Genomic DNA, 15,884 nt, shown 5'->3' with positions numbered 1-15,884 from the left:
ACCAGTTTATTGTCAGCAATGTCTTTACTGTTATTCTTAATGCGCTCAAGTGCTTCCATCTAATATCCCTAGCTTAAAATTGAGAGATACACAAATGGCCCTTTTAACTTTTCAGAAGTTGTTCTTCCTGATGAAGCAGCACATAAAGTGAGTTGGGCCTCCACCTTCCAGCACTATGTGCTGCTTCTGTAACACACGCACCAGCAGACAGCTGCTGAGCGCTAATGCCGCCCTTATCGTGCTCAGCAGGAGCCTGATGCTACACATTTCTCACCAGGACAGCCAACATGCTGATTTCTCCTTGTAGCATTTGGTGACATCGTTTCTTAAGGAAAAACTGCACCACAGACAACCTGCTGCTCTTATTAGCTGCTGGGCAATGATACATTCTGAAAAACACCGCGTGTAGAAAGAATTTTAAGTTTGTAGCAGCCCTGCTTCTGAACGTGGCTGTTAGAGATTCATCTCCTGCAAGTGAATGAATTCCACGTTCTTTGCTAATTTAACAGTTGAGGCACAGACTGGATTGAAAATGTGGCACGTAGCCAGCAGCCTTGCTGTGTTTTGCTATGTGAGAGTGCTGAGCAAAGCCAAGCATGTGTGAGGCTTCAGCCCAGCGCCCATGCTTTGTGGTGGGAAGGCAAAAGCCCTCTGTCCAAAGGTGGAATCTCAAATTGTTCCACTGGAATCAGGGAGTCCCTGCATCTTGCCACAAATAAGAAAGAAAAAGTTGTCCCATTGATTCACTGAGAGAAGATCTGGCTCATATTTCTTGTTAAAGAGCCCTATTCATATGGTAATGAGAATCTACCATAGGAATGAAATACAAAGCCAGGGAACAATATTATCTAGGAAAAGCCTCAGGAGCACTTTGCTGCTGATGCTGGGATGCATAATCTCCTTGTGGCTGAGGCACAAAGGTAAAGGAGAAAATTAATTACAGGGGCAGAGAGAGACACTTCACTCTAGTTAGAATGATATTTACAATGCAGATTTGTTTGTTTGGGTTTTTTCAAGGCTTTCTGTCTCAGTGATGTTACTGTGCTCTGTGCTGGCAATTGTCATTTAGCTTTGATTTCAAGCTTTTGTCAGTTTGTCACCACTTTATTACTTAAATATATTTCTCTGTGCCAAATAAAGGCATTGTGAGAATACGACAGAAGAATTAGAAGTTCTAAAAGAACAATTTCTGTTACTGTTGTAAACAATGTGAAAGCTGCCAAAAATCCTCTAAAATGAAGGAATAGTATTATTGTCTTGTCCCACTGAAAATAAAACATACATCAGCCTTAGCCAGGAGTTGTCAGCAGAAGAGAAAAGTATGTTTTATTAGGGATTCAAGTTTTGTCCTTCCCTCACCCTGAGTAAAAAAGAAAAGCTCTAAAGCTCGTGTCAGAAAGATTTCCACTGCAGATAATTTGCTCCTCCAGAAGCCTTTTTCATTCACATACACACTGGTTTGCTTCATCAGGATCAGGCCCACTCTGTCTCACACATTCCAGATGTAGAAACCGGAGTCCACATAGGTACCTACATAACGATCTGCCCATGTTTGTGCACAGTCTGACTGTCTAAAAAATATCTGCCCAAATCTGGCAGCAGGCTGTTGTATCTTGAGAGCAAGAACGTGACAACTGTCACTGTACTTCCTAAATCACTGCAAATCCACTGACCAGCACAGAGCACAAGGTGAAGCTGATTTCTTTTTCCCTACACCATGAAGGGAGCAACTTGCTCCTCTCTTAAATGAAGCAGAACATGTTCATTCCTGTATCTCTCTCAAAATTCATGATTACAGTTCGAACTAAAAAAGTTAATTCTGGGACCAGCTACCAGCAAAGATGTCTCATTTAGCAGTTTATAAAAACAGCATATGCAGCTGTTATTCGTTTTCTATTCTCATTTATTTATTAGCTTTGGCCTAAAGTTAGTGCATGCAAGTAAAGCCACAAGGAGAAATCAGGGACAGGCTTTTTCCTGGCATATTATGTCCAGATGCACATAACTGGTAGAATGTAAATTGTTTAAACACAGGCATTTGTTGCCCTTTACAAGGACTGGACCCATAAAAGATCCGAGATCCGTTCTCACATGGAATGATTGAGTACACTTGGAGGTTGGGGATGTTTCCACAGAAAATGAGGCTCCCAAAGCTATTTCAGTGGAAAGTTTAGAATCTCATGCTATTTATTCTTTATTGCTCCTCTTTCCCCTTCAGTCCTTCAGATCTGTGTCTATTTTCTCTGAGTTCTGTCTCTGATCAGTTCTGCCTTCAGCAGATCATTCTGGCTCAGGAATTTCTTCAGGTCTTTGCATGTTTGGAGAAGGACATAAAGTGAGTTATGTGAATTTGTCAAATAACCCATTTGGAAAAAGCAGGTTGAGCTTCACTTGTCCACCAGTATCTCCTTCTCCCTGTGTCCTGCACAGCCAGATTCTGTTGTTTTGTTTTTTCTTTAAATGGTGACTCAGAGTGTCTCACTGTATGGCTGACTGTGTTAGAGCCAAGTTCTCCTTGCTCACTGTAAGGACACAGGAGAGCTGCCACAGGCCATTGGGATGCCTCAGGCCAAGACAGAAAGGAAATGTAATGTGGAGGATGCAAGACAGGGAGACAGATGGCTAGAAGATGTGGCTATACACAAGGATGAGGGTTTCTTACTGTATGCTTTAGGCAGCAAATTCCATGGAGGTTGGACCTGCTTCTCCATCATCTCTCTTTCTCTTTGCTGCACAAAGTCTGTGCAAGTGCTCCTCCCAGGTGGGACTGCACACATCTCCCTGAAGCACTGAGAGATACAGGGAAAAAGCCAAACCAATTCATTTTCAAATTTGAGTTTATATTCATACAAAGCTTTGATGGTGGTGTCCCAGTTGGAGTGGTACTAATGAGTTGCCACGTGTTTAATGTAGTTTTATAAAACCTAAATAAAGTAAATCAAGATGAAGCCCCAGACCTCAAGCCCATACTAGCCTAGATTGAAAATAAATAAATTACTTGAAAACTTCTTCCCTCAAGCAAAGAAGGAAGGAAGGAGAGCATCCCTCTGCAGAGGCACCTTTCATGTTTGGTTCCTGATGCGTTTGCATGCTCCTGGCATGGAGCTCCTGCTGCCCCACAGCTGGACAGGGAGCCTCAAACACCACCCCATGGTCCCAGTGCCCTCCAGCTACAGGCGCCTCTTTCAAAGGCTTGGAGGCATTGGCAGACACCCCACAATGCACACATACATCTCAGAAACCTGTTAACCTAATCCATATTTATGGATCAGCTTAATTAAGTATGTACTGGGAAACCTTTGTTTTGCTGTTGGTTATTTGCAGTGGCTCAATCAATTCTAATTGCATCTATACGGATTATAAAGTGGGTGGCAACTTGTGTCAGAACTGCTGTGATTTCTTTAAATTAACCAGCTATGACATGATACGTTCTTGATAAATGTAGTAACAGCAGCAGGCAGGCCTGTGTCTGCAGGAGAGTAGACATGCCCTAGAATCGTCAGTCCAAGAAAAACCCTGAAGACAGGGATTTGCTTTGAAATTTAGTTCAGATCCAGTTGACAAGGAGTCGATTAGCTTTGCAATGAGCAAATGCAGCACTGTCTTGTTTGCTGCAAGAGAAAACAAACCAAATGTCGATAAAAAATTACCTCTTTGCCAGAGGGCTTCAATGCAATTCAAGTAAGGAAATAAAGCTGTACGTTCTGTGTTCCTTAAAAAAAACCACAGGTCTAGCTACCTATGTGTACCAAGGTAACTGCTGCTTTCATTCCGTAGCCCACTCTCTGTCTAAACTCATTTGCTTTTTCTGCAAAATGAAGAACAAACCCACACAGAACTGCTGAGATCTCAGCCTGTGCAGCTGACTGCAGGCTGTGTGCTCAGCCCAAAGAAGTAATGCTAAGGAAAGTCAGTTGAGGAGGGAAATGCCCTCCCAGAGTGAAGTGCAAACGGCAGCGGGGCACAAAAAATAACTTATTTTTTCAAACTGTAATTTAAAGTCAGTGGAACATATTTTGCACTGGTAAGTCTTCCACCTCAAAGGACCATATGGATGTTTTCACTGGAAAAAAATATCTGTCTTACTGTCTGCAGTCCAGTTAATTTTGAATTGGTTGCTGTGACTGGAGTCTTAAATGCCTAAAACCACATCTCATGGAGGCAGGCCTTACATTCATTACTTTTTTCATGAGCAAGGACTGAAGTGTAAGTAAGCACTTCAAAATGATGCACAGTAGCTCCAGCCTCCCTTTGTGCAGTGTTTCAGGGCTTGGGATCCACATCTCCTTGTTTTCCCAGCCCAGTAGGTTATAAAGTCATTATTATCTCTTCTTTTTTTGTCTCTAATGCAAAGAGGAATAGCACCCAACATCTCCCATAGTGTGAATGAGCAGCATGGGCAGCGAACAGGGAGGAGAGGTCTTTACTTTCTCTTGTGAACTCTTGAACAAAAATGTGGAGATTAAGGAGAGGGTTCTGGGTTGAACCCTTAGAGTTTTCTATTTAGATGAGTAGCTCTGCACTGACTGCTGTTAACCAGCTCTGCCTGATAATACTTGTTTGGGTTATTTTGAAAACAAAGGATTCCCTTCAGTTCCTTTATCCACTTTGAGCACTGTCTCTGCCGGCACATCCATGCAGCACAGCTGGTTCTGCAGCAGAGTGCAGCACTCACTGAGTGGTGTAGAACCACACAGCAGTGTGCAGGTGGGAATGTCTGAGAAAAATCTGAGTCAGGGCGAGTTCTGTTTCATCCTGTTGTTTGTCTGGAAAAACTTCTTCTTGTTCCACACAGCAAACACATGCACAGCAGCTTTTAATTCAGCAAGCTCTCTGAGCTGCCTGTTTCAGTCAGATGATCCTGCTAGCAATGCCAAATCTTATTTGTTTGGGGATTTTTACTTATAATACTCCTATTTAATTAATATGTTGACAAACAATCTTCCATATTTAATTGCTTCCAAAGGAGGAAATTTAATCATGTGTACTCGTTCTGTTTCTTAAACTGTAGAGCTCTGGCAGAGCACACTTCTGACATAAGTGCATGGAACAAACTCCTTTTGACTAGAAGTTATTCTAGTCTATTCATTTAAAGGAAAACGGGCAGTAGATAGGTATAGAATATAGGAATAGTTAAAGCATGTCTAATGGCGATGGGGATCTGCTGAACTAATTTAATTGAGGATTTGAAGTAATGGACTTGCGCTGCATTTGACATTAAAGACTTTGCAAATGTAACAGCAGAGCTCCAATTAAGTGTCCCTTTTCCCTCTAAATCAACATACTGATTTATTGCCAATGCCCGAGATGCTGTCCTCTGTGTGGAAGAAAGGGCTCAGTGTGAGCAGCAAGGATATGTGGAAGGAATTGTAGACGTGAATATGTAATTCCTGGCCTCTAAATGATATCTGAACCCAGTGGCTTTCCTAGCCTGGAGTGCCCTGAATGGGCCCTTTTTGTGTTTTAGACTGTATATGTTGGCAGAGCTGAACATATCCTCTGTGCTGCCGGGAACAAGGATGGTAGAGAAGTCAGCTGAGAACAGAAAGAAAGAGTTGAGAATTTACTCCCTAGAGGCACTGAGTGAATTTTTGTGGAGGCTCACATTCTGGGCGTATGAGTAGCACCTCAGCTACCTCCAGAAGTCAGCAAGCCTTAGACTGGGCTGAGGGTCTGAAGGTCTTTGAAGGTGTTACGCACTCTGACAGTGATTTTTTCTAACGATGTACTGCATTTGGCTGAGGTAGAGGAGTTACTCTAAGAAAAGCAACCACAATGCAAGGGAAATGGGTTTGATCCATTATTCAGTGCAAGTGCTTGAAATATGATTGTCTTTAGAGAGCGTTTTCCCAGTGAGACTGGAGTGCTTCCAGCAATTCTACTGGGGTCGCAGCTCCGCAAGCCCTACCTGGTCAGTCCAAGGCCGGGTTGCTGTCCTTCTGGTGCCGGCAGTGTCACCACGTGGCTTCTGGAGGCAGATACTGCATACAAGAGTTGTGACTTCCATAACAAGGGAAGGGCAATCTGTTTAGAAGAAAACCAGGCTGAGCTCTTTCTGCTAGACAAGTCATTGATAACACTTGAAGTCTGACCACAGTTTCTAACACTCTCACCTCAGGTCTCCTTCAGCCATTCCCTCATTTCAAAGCACAGTCTGTGTGGATGTTGGCGGGGTAACCAGCTGAACAGGGTGTATCTGCAGGCCTCCTCTCTGGGGAGAGAGACAACATTGGCTTTTCCTGAATGCAAAATAAGTTCTTCACAGGAGGGAACTGCACGTTGCCCAGGCTCCAGCTATGGGCAGGAGCTGCAAGGCTGGGCCCACCTTTCAGTTCTGCTGAACCCTTAAACCCCAAAGGTTTTCTTCGACACTCTAATTTTGTGGTTTGTTTCTGCCTTTTCCAGAGGAAGCCATGAAATATCACAGCGGGCCTCCAAAGAACGCATACATGGAGCAGAGCTTCCAAGGCTTGAACCCAGTCTTAAACATTCCCGTCAGCGCTGCTCGCGTGGATCAGGCCAAGAGGAACGCAGCGCTGGTGGGCGCCCGGCTGGACGCCTGGGTGGACTCACTGGTCAGCAGCGTCTGGTCGGCCGTGGACATCTGCAGCACCGGCCCCACCGCCTGCCCCGTCATGCAGGCCTGCACCCAGACTGCCTGGAGCTCCCTGAGCCCCGACCCCAAGTCCGAGCTGGGCCCCGTCAAACCCGATGGTCGCTTGAGGTAGCAGCCGGTACGCCCTCCTTCGGTACAGGGTCTTAAAAGGGAATCGAACCTTGCTCCAACATGAATCTCATGCTAGGTTTCACCTAAGGGAACGTTATACTTTTTTGTTACATATTGCAATGTAATTATTTCGTAAAAAATAATCTGACAAGGCCTTTGGCACTGCTCTCTCCATCAGTTCCGTTGGAGTGGCTTGGTTCACCGTGTGGGCCTCAAAGCAGCAGCAGCAGTGAGCCATGGAGAGGGCAGTGAGGGAACAGCTGCTAAAAGTGGTGTTTTTTAAAAATAAATTTGTCTGTACCTCTGCTGTTTCATAGGCTTTAATCATTTTGCTACCATAAATAAATCACAGCAAAATTCCCTTCTATTTATGCTTCCTGGGGAGGTTGGTTACTGCAGGCTGTATCCCATATGGCCGGATTACCTTACAGAACATGAAATAATTATGGTACACCCTCATTAGTATTTTTTGTATGTAACATAAAGTAATTCTGGACACAGCTAACTGCTGTGCTGTCTGTGTCATCCTAGTTAGGGAATGTGAGCCGAAGCAAGGGCCTTCAGGTTACATTCAGAGGTTTTCAGACCAATTTCATGATAAACTCTACGTGGCACTGGTGTTTGGCAGTATCAGCTTTTCATTTCTCGTGTAGTCAGGTTCAGGATCTGGCTACTTCAAATATTATTTTGAAAGACCAAGAAGCAGTCTGGATTCAGACCTTTGGAATGTGCAGGGTCTTTCTACGCTCACCAGCACTCCGTATTTTGCAGACTTCCTGCACAGAAGTGTGTGCATCACTGGGCATAGATTGGGCAGTGACTGCTCACTTTTGCTGTATTTTCTCAAGCAGTGGAGTTGCTCAGTACCAGTAAAACAGTGGCATTTGCCCTTGCAGTTTAGAGTCGGAGATTATTTTTATCAGTGAGAGTAAGATTGGAACCTAAATCTGCAACACATTTCTTCCTTAAGTAGTGACAAATAAGTAAGTCTTAACACTAATTTCCTCCTTTGGTCTCAGATCTGCTAGCTCTGCGTGAAGAAGGGTATTAAAATTTGCCAGGGCACCTAGAAAGCTGAGCAGGATATCAGAGTTCCTGACCAAAGCTGGACATGAAGGAGAGCAATACCTTGCTTCTCAGTGCTCTTGCTTTATTCTCTCAGAAAACTCTACCCTCCCCTGTCCTTAGAGTTTCTAGCAGGCTGCTTCCTGTTTGAAATAGGCATCTGTTGCATCACTTTTAGCTGCATTTTCTACAGCAGCAAGAGACTTCACTTTCTTATATTCCAAGAACTTCGTATAATATAAGTTTTATGTAGATTCATCTCCAACAGATGCATTTTGCATTTACATAAAACATGCACTTTGTTGTTGTTGCTGTGGTAATCTCTTGACCCAAGAAAGCTATTAAGTGCTATTGGGTTAATTAGGAACAAAATCTTGTTGATTTAAACAGCAAGGTATCTGTTTACCCTTGTGTGTGTATGTCTAGCTCTCATTCCTGCTGATGAGAGTTAAGCGTCCACACCAGGAGGGAAATAGACCCTTAAATCATTCCATAATCGCATCTCACAGAAAGGTTGAATTCCCTTTTAAACAGCGCTTGCAAGATGTCCGTGACACAGAGATTCCAGCAGCTCGTTCTGTCTCCGTAGCGTTGGTTTAAAGCTACTTGCAGTTTGCTTTGGACTTGAAATTGCAGTGTCAGCTGTGCTGGCATGAAGGCAGAGCATTGAAGTGTTTATCTGGCATGAAAATGGATGCATAGAAGGAACAATTTAGGTATTTATTATTTATGTTTTAGTCAATGACTAATTAGTAGGTGCTGCTTTTGCAGCTTGAAGATTATGTTATCTTACTAACTGAAGCTGCCTTTATTAAGAAAAGGCCTTCCTCCCCTCACATCTCCCTTTCTTTCTTTATCCTCATTCTGACACTCATGAGAGCTCTAGGTTTAGGAAAGCTTGTAGCAATGAGAGCTGGTTGAAATATTTCAGTCAAAATAACGTTCCTGCTTTTCAACTGGCTCTAGAGGCAAATGTGTTTAAAACCAGGTTTGCCAACAGGTTTATATGATAGCAGTGCGGTATTATTACTTACTCAGTATGTTTTTGAGGTTTTTTTTGTTAGCAGTGCTTATTTTCAATCTAACATTCCATCGTGAAGTTCAGATTCTCTGGGAGCCTCCAGTCCTCACTGAGAAATCCATCCAGGGCTTCAGTCACATGGCAATGGCGGCTGCACAGTCAGAGCCCTGTGGATAAATGGAGAGCTAGTTAGGGCACACCATTAACAACCCCATCAGTGATTGTTCTCAGTACAGCTGCTGGGGTACTCACAGGCTGCTCAGTCTGTCTTGCACATTGGCATGTGTGTAAGGGTGCATCCACACACATGCAGATAACTTGATTTTTAAATTTGATACTTTTTTATTCTTAAACAGGAGTGTTTTTAATTACTTTGTTAGGAAACTCTCATTGTTAACTAGATGAAACAGAAGGTGACAACAACCCAGGCTTCTGTGGCTAGAAGAAAATCTGCCAGTCATTCTAAATGTAAGGCACAGATTAGTTTGCTGTAGTTCAAAAAGGGAGAAGAACTCAAGTGGTTGCTGAAGTATCTACTTACATTGTATACTAGTTTTTTTTTAATATTAGTTTGTTTTCTGAAAGACAAAAAGCTCAAAGAAGTTGAATAGCAAGCTGGCACTCCCAGTGCTGCTGTTACAGCATCAGCTTGAAACAGGAGGTCCTGCAGTCCTTCCTCAGGCAAAGCTTTCACAGGGTGCTGATCCTGAGTAAGGGCTCCAGAGTCAAGTCCACATAAATAAAAAGGGTGAGACAGTATGCTATCAGTAAATACTGTATGTGTTTGAAATCCTCAGTGGCTGAGCTGCTGTGTTTGGAACGTCATCTGGTGTGAGTGTTGAGCTTTGGACCTACACAACAGCATCTGCTGTAGCTGTCTGTATGTAGGCTCAGACAGAGGTCCTGTAGAGATAAGTCTAAGCTGGGAAGTGCTATAATGGTGCAGTAAGCCCTGTGGATGCAAGACTTCTTCCATCAGGAATCAGAGCTTGCTCCAACCAAGTGGCTGTGGTGGTGCTGCTGAATAGCTTTTCTGGTCCTGAAATGGCAGGCACTTGTAGCCTGGGGTGAATATCATATATTGTTAGAAGAGAATAACTTCACAGATCTTACATTTGGTGAAAAGGAGAATTCAGAGCAGGAACCCACAGTTCGTATAAAACAACCAAGTTATGCATCCCCATCTGAGTGTGCTGGTGTCATTTTCCAATCATGCTGGCCATTCCTTGCTGAATGGGACTCCAGCTGAAAGCCAGCTTTGATCAGAATCCCTTCTGTGGCAAAGGGATGGGTTTCCATATGCGTGCATTTGCCCTCTGTGTGTAATGCTTTGCTCATTTAAATGCTGTGCCTGCTCTGCACAGTAGCCATGGAACATTTCTGTGATCAATCTGAATTACACAGAAAGGAAACGTGGCCAAACGCAGAACTTCTACATACATGATTTAATGAATTACATCCAAAGTCGGTCTTAGTGATATGCAAACCTGTTTATATGGTAATGTTAAACCTTGAGGCAAATAGAAACAGCTCACTTGACAGTTTATTTTTAGAGGTGTCCAATTCTTTCTTTGATAACGTTTGGACATTAAGTGATTGTATTTATATTTCCATTTTCTGAAATTCAAAGGCTTCTTAGAGTTGAAATTATGCCTTCATTTTTTGTGCTCTCAGCAAGCAGGGAATTTTAACAACCCCTCCATGATGGCAAGTATTATACAAGGAAGTCCATCTGCCTCTCTCTTGCTCAGTCTTCATTACCACTGAGCCTAGACATGGAGGTGTATGCATTTGTGTTACAGAGTGGCTTTCCTAGGTATCAGCTTTAATGCACAATGCATGTGTAGTTGTTTAACAACTTAACAATGATCCTGCAAGACCAACAGAAGGACCAACTAATGTTTATTCACCTTCTGTCCATCTCCTACAGCACTAATCACAATATTAACGAAGTCTCAGTCTCATATTGTAATGACCAGAGTAGTGAGTCAAAGCTGGAATATTCTAAACCTGACTGAAGGGAGAGGCAGAAGACAAAGAAGGTGCTGAAACTGCAAAAGTTTGACACAGTTGTGCAGCAACAACACTTTGAATAAACTGAGCACCTTCTTTTCTGCACAGCAAGCCCGAGAAATGCTGATACCATGAGATCTTAGTTTTGACTTCCCAGATAAAAATAAAATCCAGATTTTAATTGTGGTCAAACAATGAGGACCAACTTTTGTTGATTTCCGCAGTTCTCTTCTTTCATCACAGTTGTCAGAGAGCTGCCAGCTTGCTGCTGGCTATCACACCCTCCTCATTTTCCCAGCTCCCAGGGCTTCAGGACTTGGCCAGATGGAACCTTGGCCAACTCCATTGCTTTCTGTTGAGCAGGAAGTTCTGTACTCGTGTGAGCCAAATCCCTTAGGCATCATCAAAACCCCTAGTTGTAAATCAGAAAAGTTTGCTTTTTAGAGCAGCCTTCAGTCAGCTCACTACTAATATATGTGAAGGAATCTGAAAAAATGACAGCAAGTACCTTTTCCCAATTCTTGGGGCATGGTTATTTAAGGTATGTAATAGTGGGTTTGGTTATTTCATCAGCAAAGACTGAGTTGGTAGAAAGCAGTTAGCGCTGTGTCCCACTGTCCTTAGCTTCAGTCTGGCAGTGAGAAGATAATGATATCCATGTGCTTTCATTGCATCTATTCAAGGCCTCCAAGATAGTCTTAAGGATTCTTAGGACACTGCATTAAACCCATATTCAATGGCAATTGAAAGCACTGGCTGACATCCGTGAGCAGAGTAGGAGCCAGCTGGCGCTGGAGGGGTGGGACGCTGCCCTTTGGGGCCCAGCAGCAGCTCCTGGGACAGGAGGCCCAGTCACACAGGGTGGCAGCTGCCACTGCACAGAGAAGCAAAACCAGTGTGGAAGAGGGCAGGCAGGATGCTGCAGACAACATGGCAGACAGAGCCTTAGCAAGTGTGGGAAGGGCTGTATTGGGAAATACCTTTCTTCCTGTAGACTGTTCAAGAGCTCCCTTCAGAGGTGCAGCACGGAACAGGCTGGCTTTTGAAGGCCTTCACCATCACCACCACTGTAAGGAAAAGAGGAATCAGGCTGAGAGCACTGAAAATTGAGGCAACGAGATCTTACAGCCTATGTCACCCAGGACCACAGCAGCATTAGGTTTCCTGCAGTCGAGCAATTAAACCTCACAATGTGAGGCTGCAGGTACCGTGTTGATTTTGCTCCTTTATACTACAGTAGCTCATAGATCCCTCTGCTCTTTGCTTCTGCCTTGGTTACCTTCTTTTGCTCATGGTGCTATCACAGCTGCTACCTCACTGTGTCTGCAAACATGTTTACCTGATAACAACAAAAAAAGGTACCAGAAGTCTCCTTGAACTGAATGTACAATCTATGCAAATTCTCTTTCTACTTTGTTAAAACCTAGAAGTATTACTTGTAACCTTGCCAAATAAACAGCAAGATACTGTACAGGTGCCTCTGATAACAGAGTGACAATTCTAGGCGCGGTTCATTGCGCTGCATTTGTATATTGTAATGACTTTGCTTGTCTTTGGTTCTGTTGTAATTAACACCCTCAATCGAGAAGATAGTAATCTCTTGCTAGGGGAGCGCCTTCAGTTTGCTGGGAATATTCTGCAGGATGACTGTGGCATTTATTTTCCTACTTATGTCCAAAAGAAAGCACAGACGTGTTGGCCAGAATTCGGGTGGTGGTTCAGATTTTCTCTGGGTGAAGCCTGTTGGCTTTGAATTGCTCAGTGTCTGTTCCCATTGTGGCGTTCAGTGTGTGCAGCCCCTCAAAGAAAGCCTTACTTTCATCCTTTCTAAATGTGGCCTTAAACTGTGTTAGAAAGTTAGGTGTTGTCTGTGTCTTGCTCACTTTTTCTGTTTGTTGTGGAAGGAATAAAAGGCACCTTGAGGTTTCTATTACAGCTCAGTTGTGTTGCTGTCAGCTTACACTTCACAAATACAATAGAAATTGCTTACAAATGCAGTCTTTAAGGGAAGAAAATGACCTTCCCTTTGGGCAAAGGAAGGCTCAGAAGTTCATATAAACCCTAGGAAATTATGAGCTCTGTCTCCTGCAACTTACGGTAGATAAGGAAGGTTGATTTAATTACCTACAAAGTGCAGACATAATAGCTTTTTATTTATCTTCAGACTGTAACAGGACAGACTGCTCTCAGATGCATGAGACAAATACTGGAGCAGCGTCACTCATTTTGGCAGAGCGCAGCAGCATTCGTGTCAGATTTGTACTTGTAACTGAGAGAAGATGCTTCCTAGCGGTACGGTCTTAAAATGTGAAGAACGTCACCACGAGGGGCCAGATTTTGAGTGGTGGTTGGGAATCTAACAGTAGGCATAGAAGACAGAGGAGTCTGGCTGTACCATCAAAGTTACAAATGCACTTCCAAAAAATCTGGCCTCTGGAGCTTTATCCAAAGGTTGTCCAAGTCTGCAGAGGCCACGAACTTCTGCTAAGGCTTGGGTATGTTGGGTTTCATTGCTGCTGTTCTCCAAGGAATACTGTCATGTTTCAGCAGCACCAATATTCCCGGCAGGCTGCAGTGCTTTTAGGAATCTCATATCCTACCCTGTTTCAGTATTCTGATGCATATACAACCCAAAGGCAAATGAGAAGGTTTACACAGCAAGCAAGAATTGTGAAACAAAAATAACTGATTTGAGTTAATTAAATGATTTTTCTGACTTTGTTATTTTGGTTTTGTTTGGGGTTGATTGGATTTTTGTATTTCCTAACATAGTCCATAATAAGTTATTCCTATTCTGTCATTTTCAAAGACTGGTGGTAATATAGTTTTAAGAAATAACTATTTTGTTACAGATCATAATATGCATAAAGCTGTACAGAAATATTTTGTAAGCTATTGAATAGGGAGAAAAAAACATGTATATACAGCAAAGTTTAAAAAAAAATTGGAAATCCAAATGGAACACACTGAAAGATGTAGATATTTTGCTATTTATTTAAAGGAGTATTTTATGAGATATTGAAATGTCTTAAAATTGACTGGTGATCAAAGTTCAAAGTCAGAATGCTTTTCTTGTAGTAGAATGTGATTTTCAGCAATTATTGCACTACCCGTTTTTGCACCCTCTTGTCTTTCATTTAGCAGAAAACAACGTGCCTTAGCTGTATTCTTTGTCAATGGGAGTTTGGTTTTTTTGTCCAATAAAGCAAATTTTTTTGCAGAAAATGAAATGGATGTACTAAATACTGTATTATACCAAAAACACTGCAGTTGTATATAAATGCTTTCTGTCATACTGTGTTTTCAGATGCAGAATTTTAAAATAAAAAAAAAAAAAAAGCTGTCTTTAGGAGTGGGTGTACACGTGTTATTTTAAGCTCACTAAGGGAAGTCTTTATTTAAAGGGAACTTCATTATCTGCTGATATTTAGGAATAAAAATGGAATGAAGCATTACTGATTTGTGATCCCCATGCTGATGCTAATTGCTGCCCAGTGAGTCTTTTCTTAGGCTCCATTTTGCAGCCATAGTAACTACAGAGGAGACTTTCACTGTTGGTCAAGATGATGGCTTGCACTTGTCAGGGCTAATGTCACCACCAGTCAGAGCACTGGGAGGCAGGAGATGGACACCCCAGTGCTCCCAATACTGCCCACAAGGTCCAGAGACGGGTCCAAACTTGTTGAGCCAATCACAGATGACTGCTGTTGGGCCTCTTCCAAACAAACCAAGACATGGTAGGCAGAGGGGGTAGAAAGGGATTGAGAAAAAGCCCGTTGCAGCTCTCTCTTCTAAAGACAGCTACTGATGAAGTGCACTGAAGTTTCTCCCATCCATCCCCAAAGCATTCATCATCACTAAAGAGGAAGGTCACAGACATACAAATGGAAGCTGTGTGTAGCAACAGAAATTAATGTGAAGGCCTCCTGGTTACAGGAACAGCAATGTCTGTCCTTTGTCTCTGCTGAGAGGATGAGCTCAGACAGACACACTTCTTCCATAGTTCCCCCACATGTGTTAAGGACACAAATTAGCCATTGTTTAATGGCCACCTGCTATAAGCACTTAACAGGCTCCAGTCTAAGCATGGGTTTCTTAAAGCTGCTTCTATAGGTTATGCTGAGGAAAACACCTAAATTCTCCTACAAGCGGGGTGTATCTAAAACAGGCTTCTCATGATGCATTGCGAGTTTCTCTCCTAGTGCTGCTTTTTGATGTGGGATGCCTGAGAAAAAAAAACCATCCTTGATGACCTTCCAAAAGTCTCTGACACCATCAGGAGTCTGCGTGACTTTTTCATGCACCCCCAAGCAGTGCTGCAGGTTCTCTTGGCAGCCAGAGCAGCTTTTGATCTTCTGTTTTCTTTTCACCTGCTGTTCTGGAATTCCACTTTTTTGGCACTTAGATGCAATGAGGTCTGCTTAAACAGAGGAGGGAACACTGCTAATATTTTAGTCCTGGCACAAAGAAAAGATTTTCTGTAGAAGGGAAAAAAATAACAAAACAGTCTGCTTTCAGTACTGAAGCCTGGTTTTATTTATATATAGCAGAAGCATGCTGCTTTTTCTTTTTTCTTAGCTGAAAAGCTCCACCTTTGTTTTAATTGTCTCCAAATGTGTCATCGGCCTTAACTTGAAAAAAGAAAAAAATCAAGCTACCAGGTGCTCATGCATTTTGCTTTCTTAGCAAACTTCAGCTAGGAGCTGAACGTTCCTTGTGGTTATGCACAAAAAGCCCAATGCATCATGGAAAGATCTGTCTGCAGCACCATGCTCACAGCCATGAGCTCAATGGACCACATAGCTTTGTCTCATTGAGATCACAGTGTCATCAGTTTGTTGGGTTTTCTTTTCTTCTGCCATGCCTAATCTGTCTGATCATCGTTAGTATTTATACAGAGTAGAGCACACTTACTTAATTCACAATATCAACTCAAATTGTTTTGCAGATCAGGTGCCAGTAAGAAAGCACAAGAAGCCAAGCGTAACAGCAATGAGGTATTTCATTGCCTTGACAATAGGGATTTCTTTGCAGTGCCTGGATATTTGACTTTTTTTC

The 15,884-nt window shown here is 42.8% G+C and overlaps 1 protein-coding gene across 3 annotated transcripts in view; it reads left to right on the top strand.

Moving 5' to 3' along the window:
- The window catches only part of XYLT1 (xylosyltransferase 1), a 151,846-nt gene extending 137,795 nt beyond the window's left edge, over window positions 1-14,051 (top strand). For all 3 annotated transcript variants that reach the window (XM_042827989.1, XM_042827991.1, XM_042827990.1), the window contains exon 11: window positions 6,406-14,051. In XM_042827989.1, coding sequence (XP_042683923.1) covers window positions 6,406-6,728 — 323 coding nt within the window. In that variant the 3' untranslated portion in view covers window positions 6,729-14,051. The remainder of the gene's footprint in view (window positions 1-6,405) is intronic.
- The last annotated feature ends 1,833 nt before the right edge of the window (window positions 14,052-15,884 follow it).

This window comes from Centrocercus urophasianus, unplaced genomic scaffold (genome assembly GCF_019232065.1).
Source record: "Centrocercus urophasianus isolate 14NV4802_14NV808 unplaced genomic scaffold, USGS_Curo_1.0 seq_29, whole genome shotgun sequence".
In the NCBI taxonomy this organism is placed as follows: Eukaryota; Metazoa; Chordata; class Aves; order Galliformes; family Phasianidae; genus Centrocercus; species Centrocercus urophasianus.
Note: the sequence above shows the minus strand (reverse complement) of the source record. Positions and strands in the feature narration are given on the sequence as shown.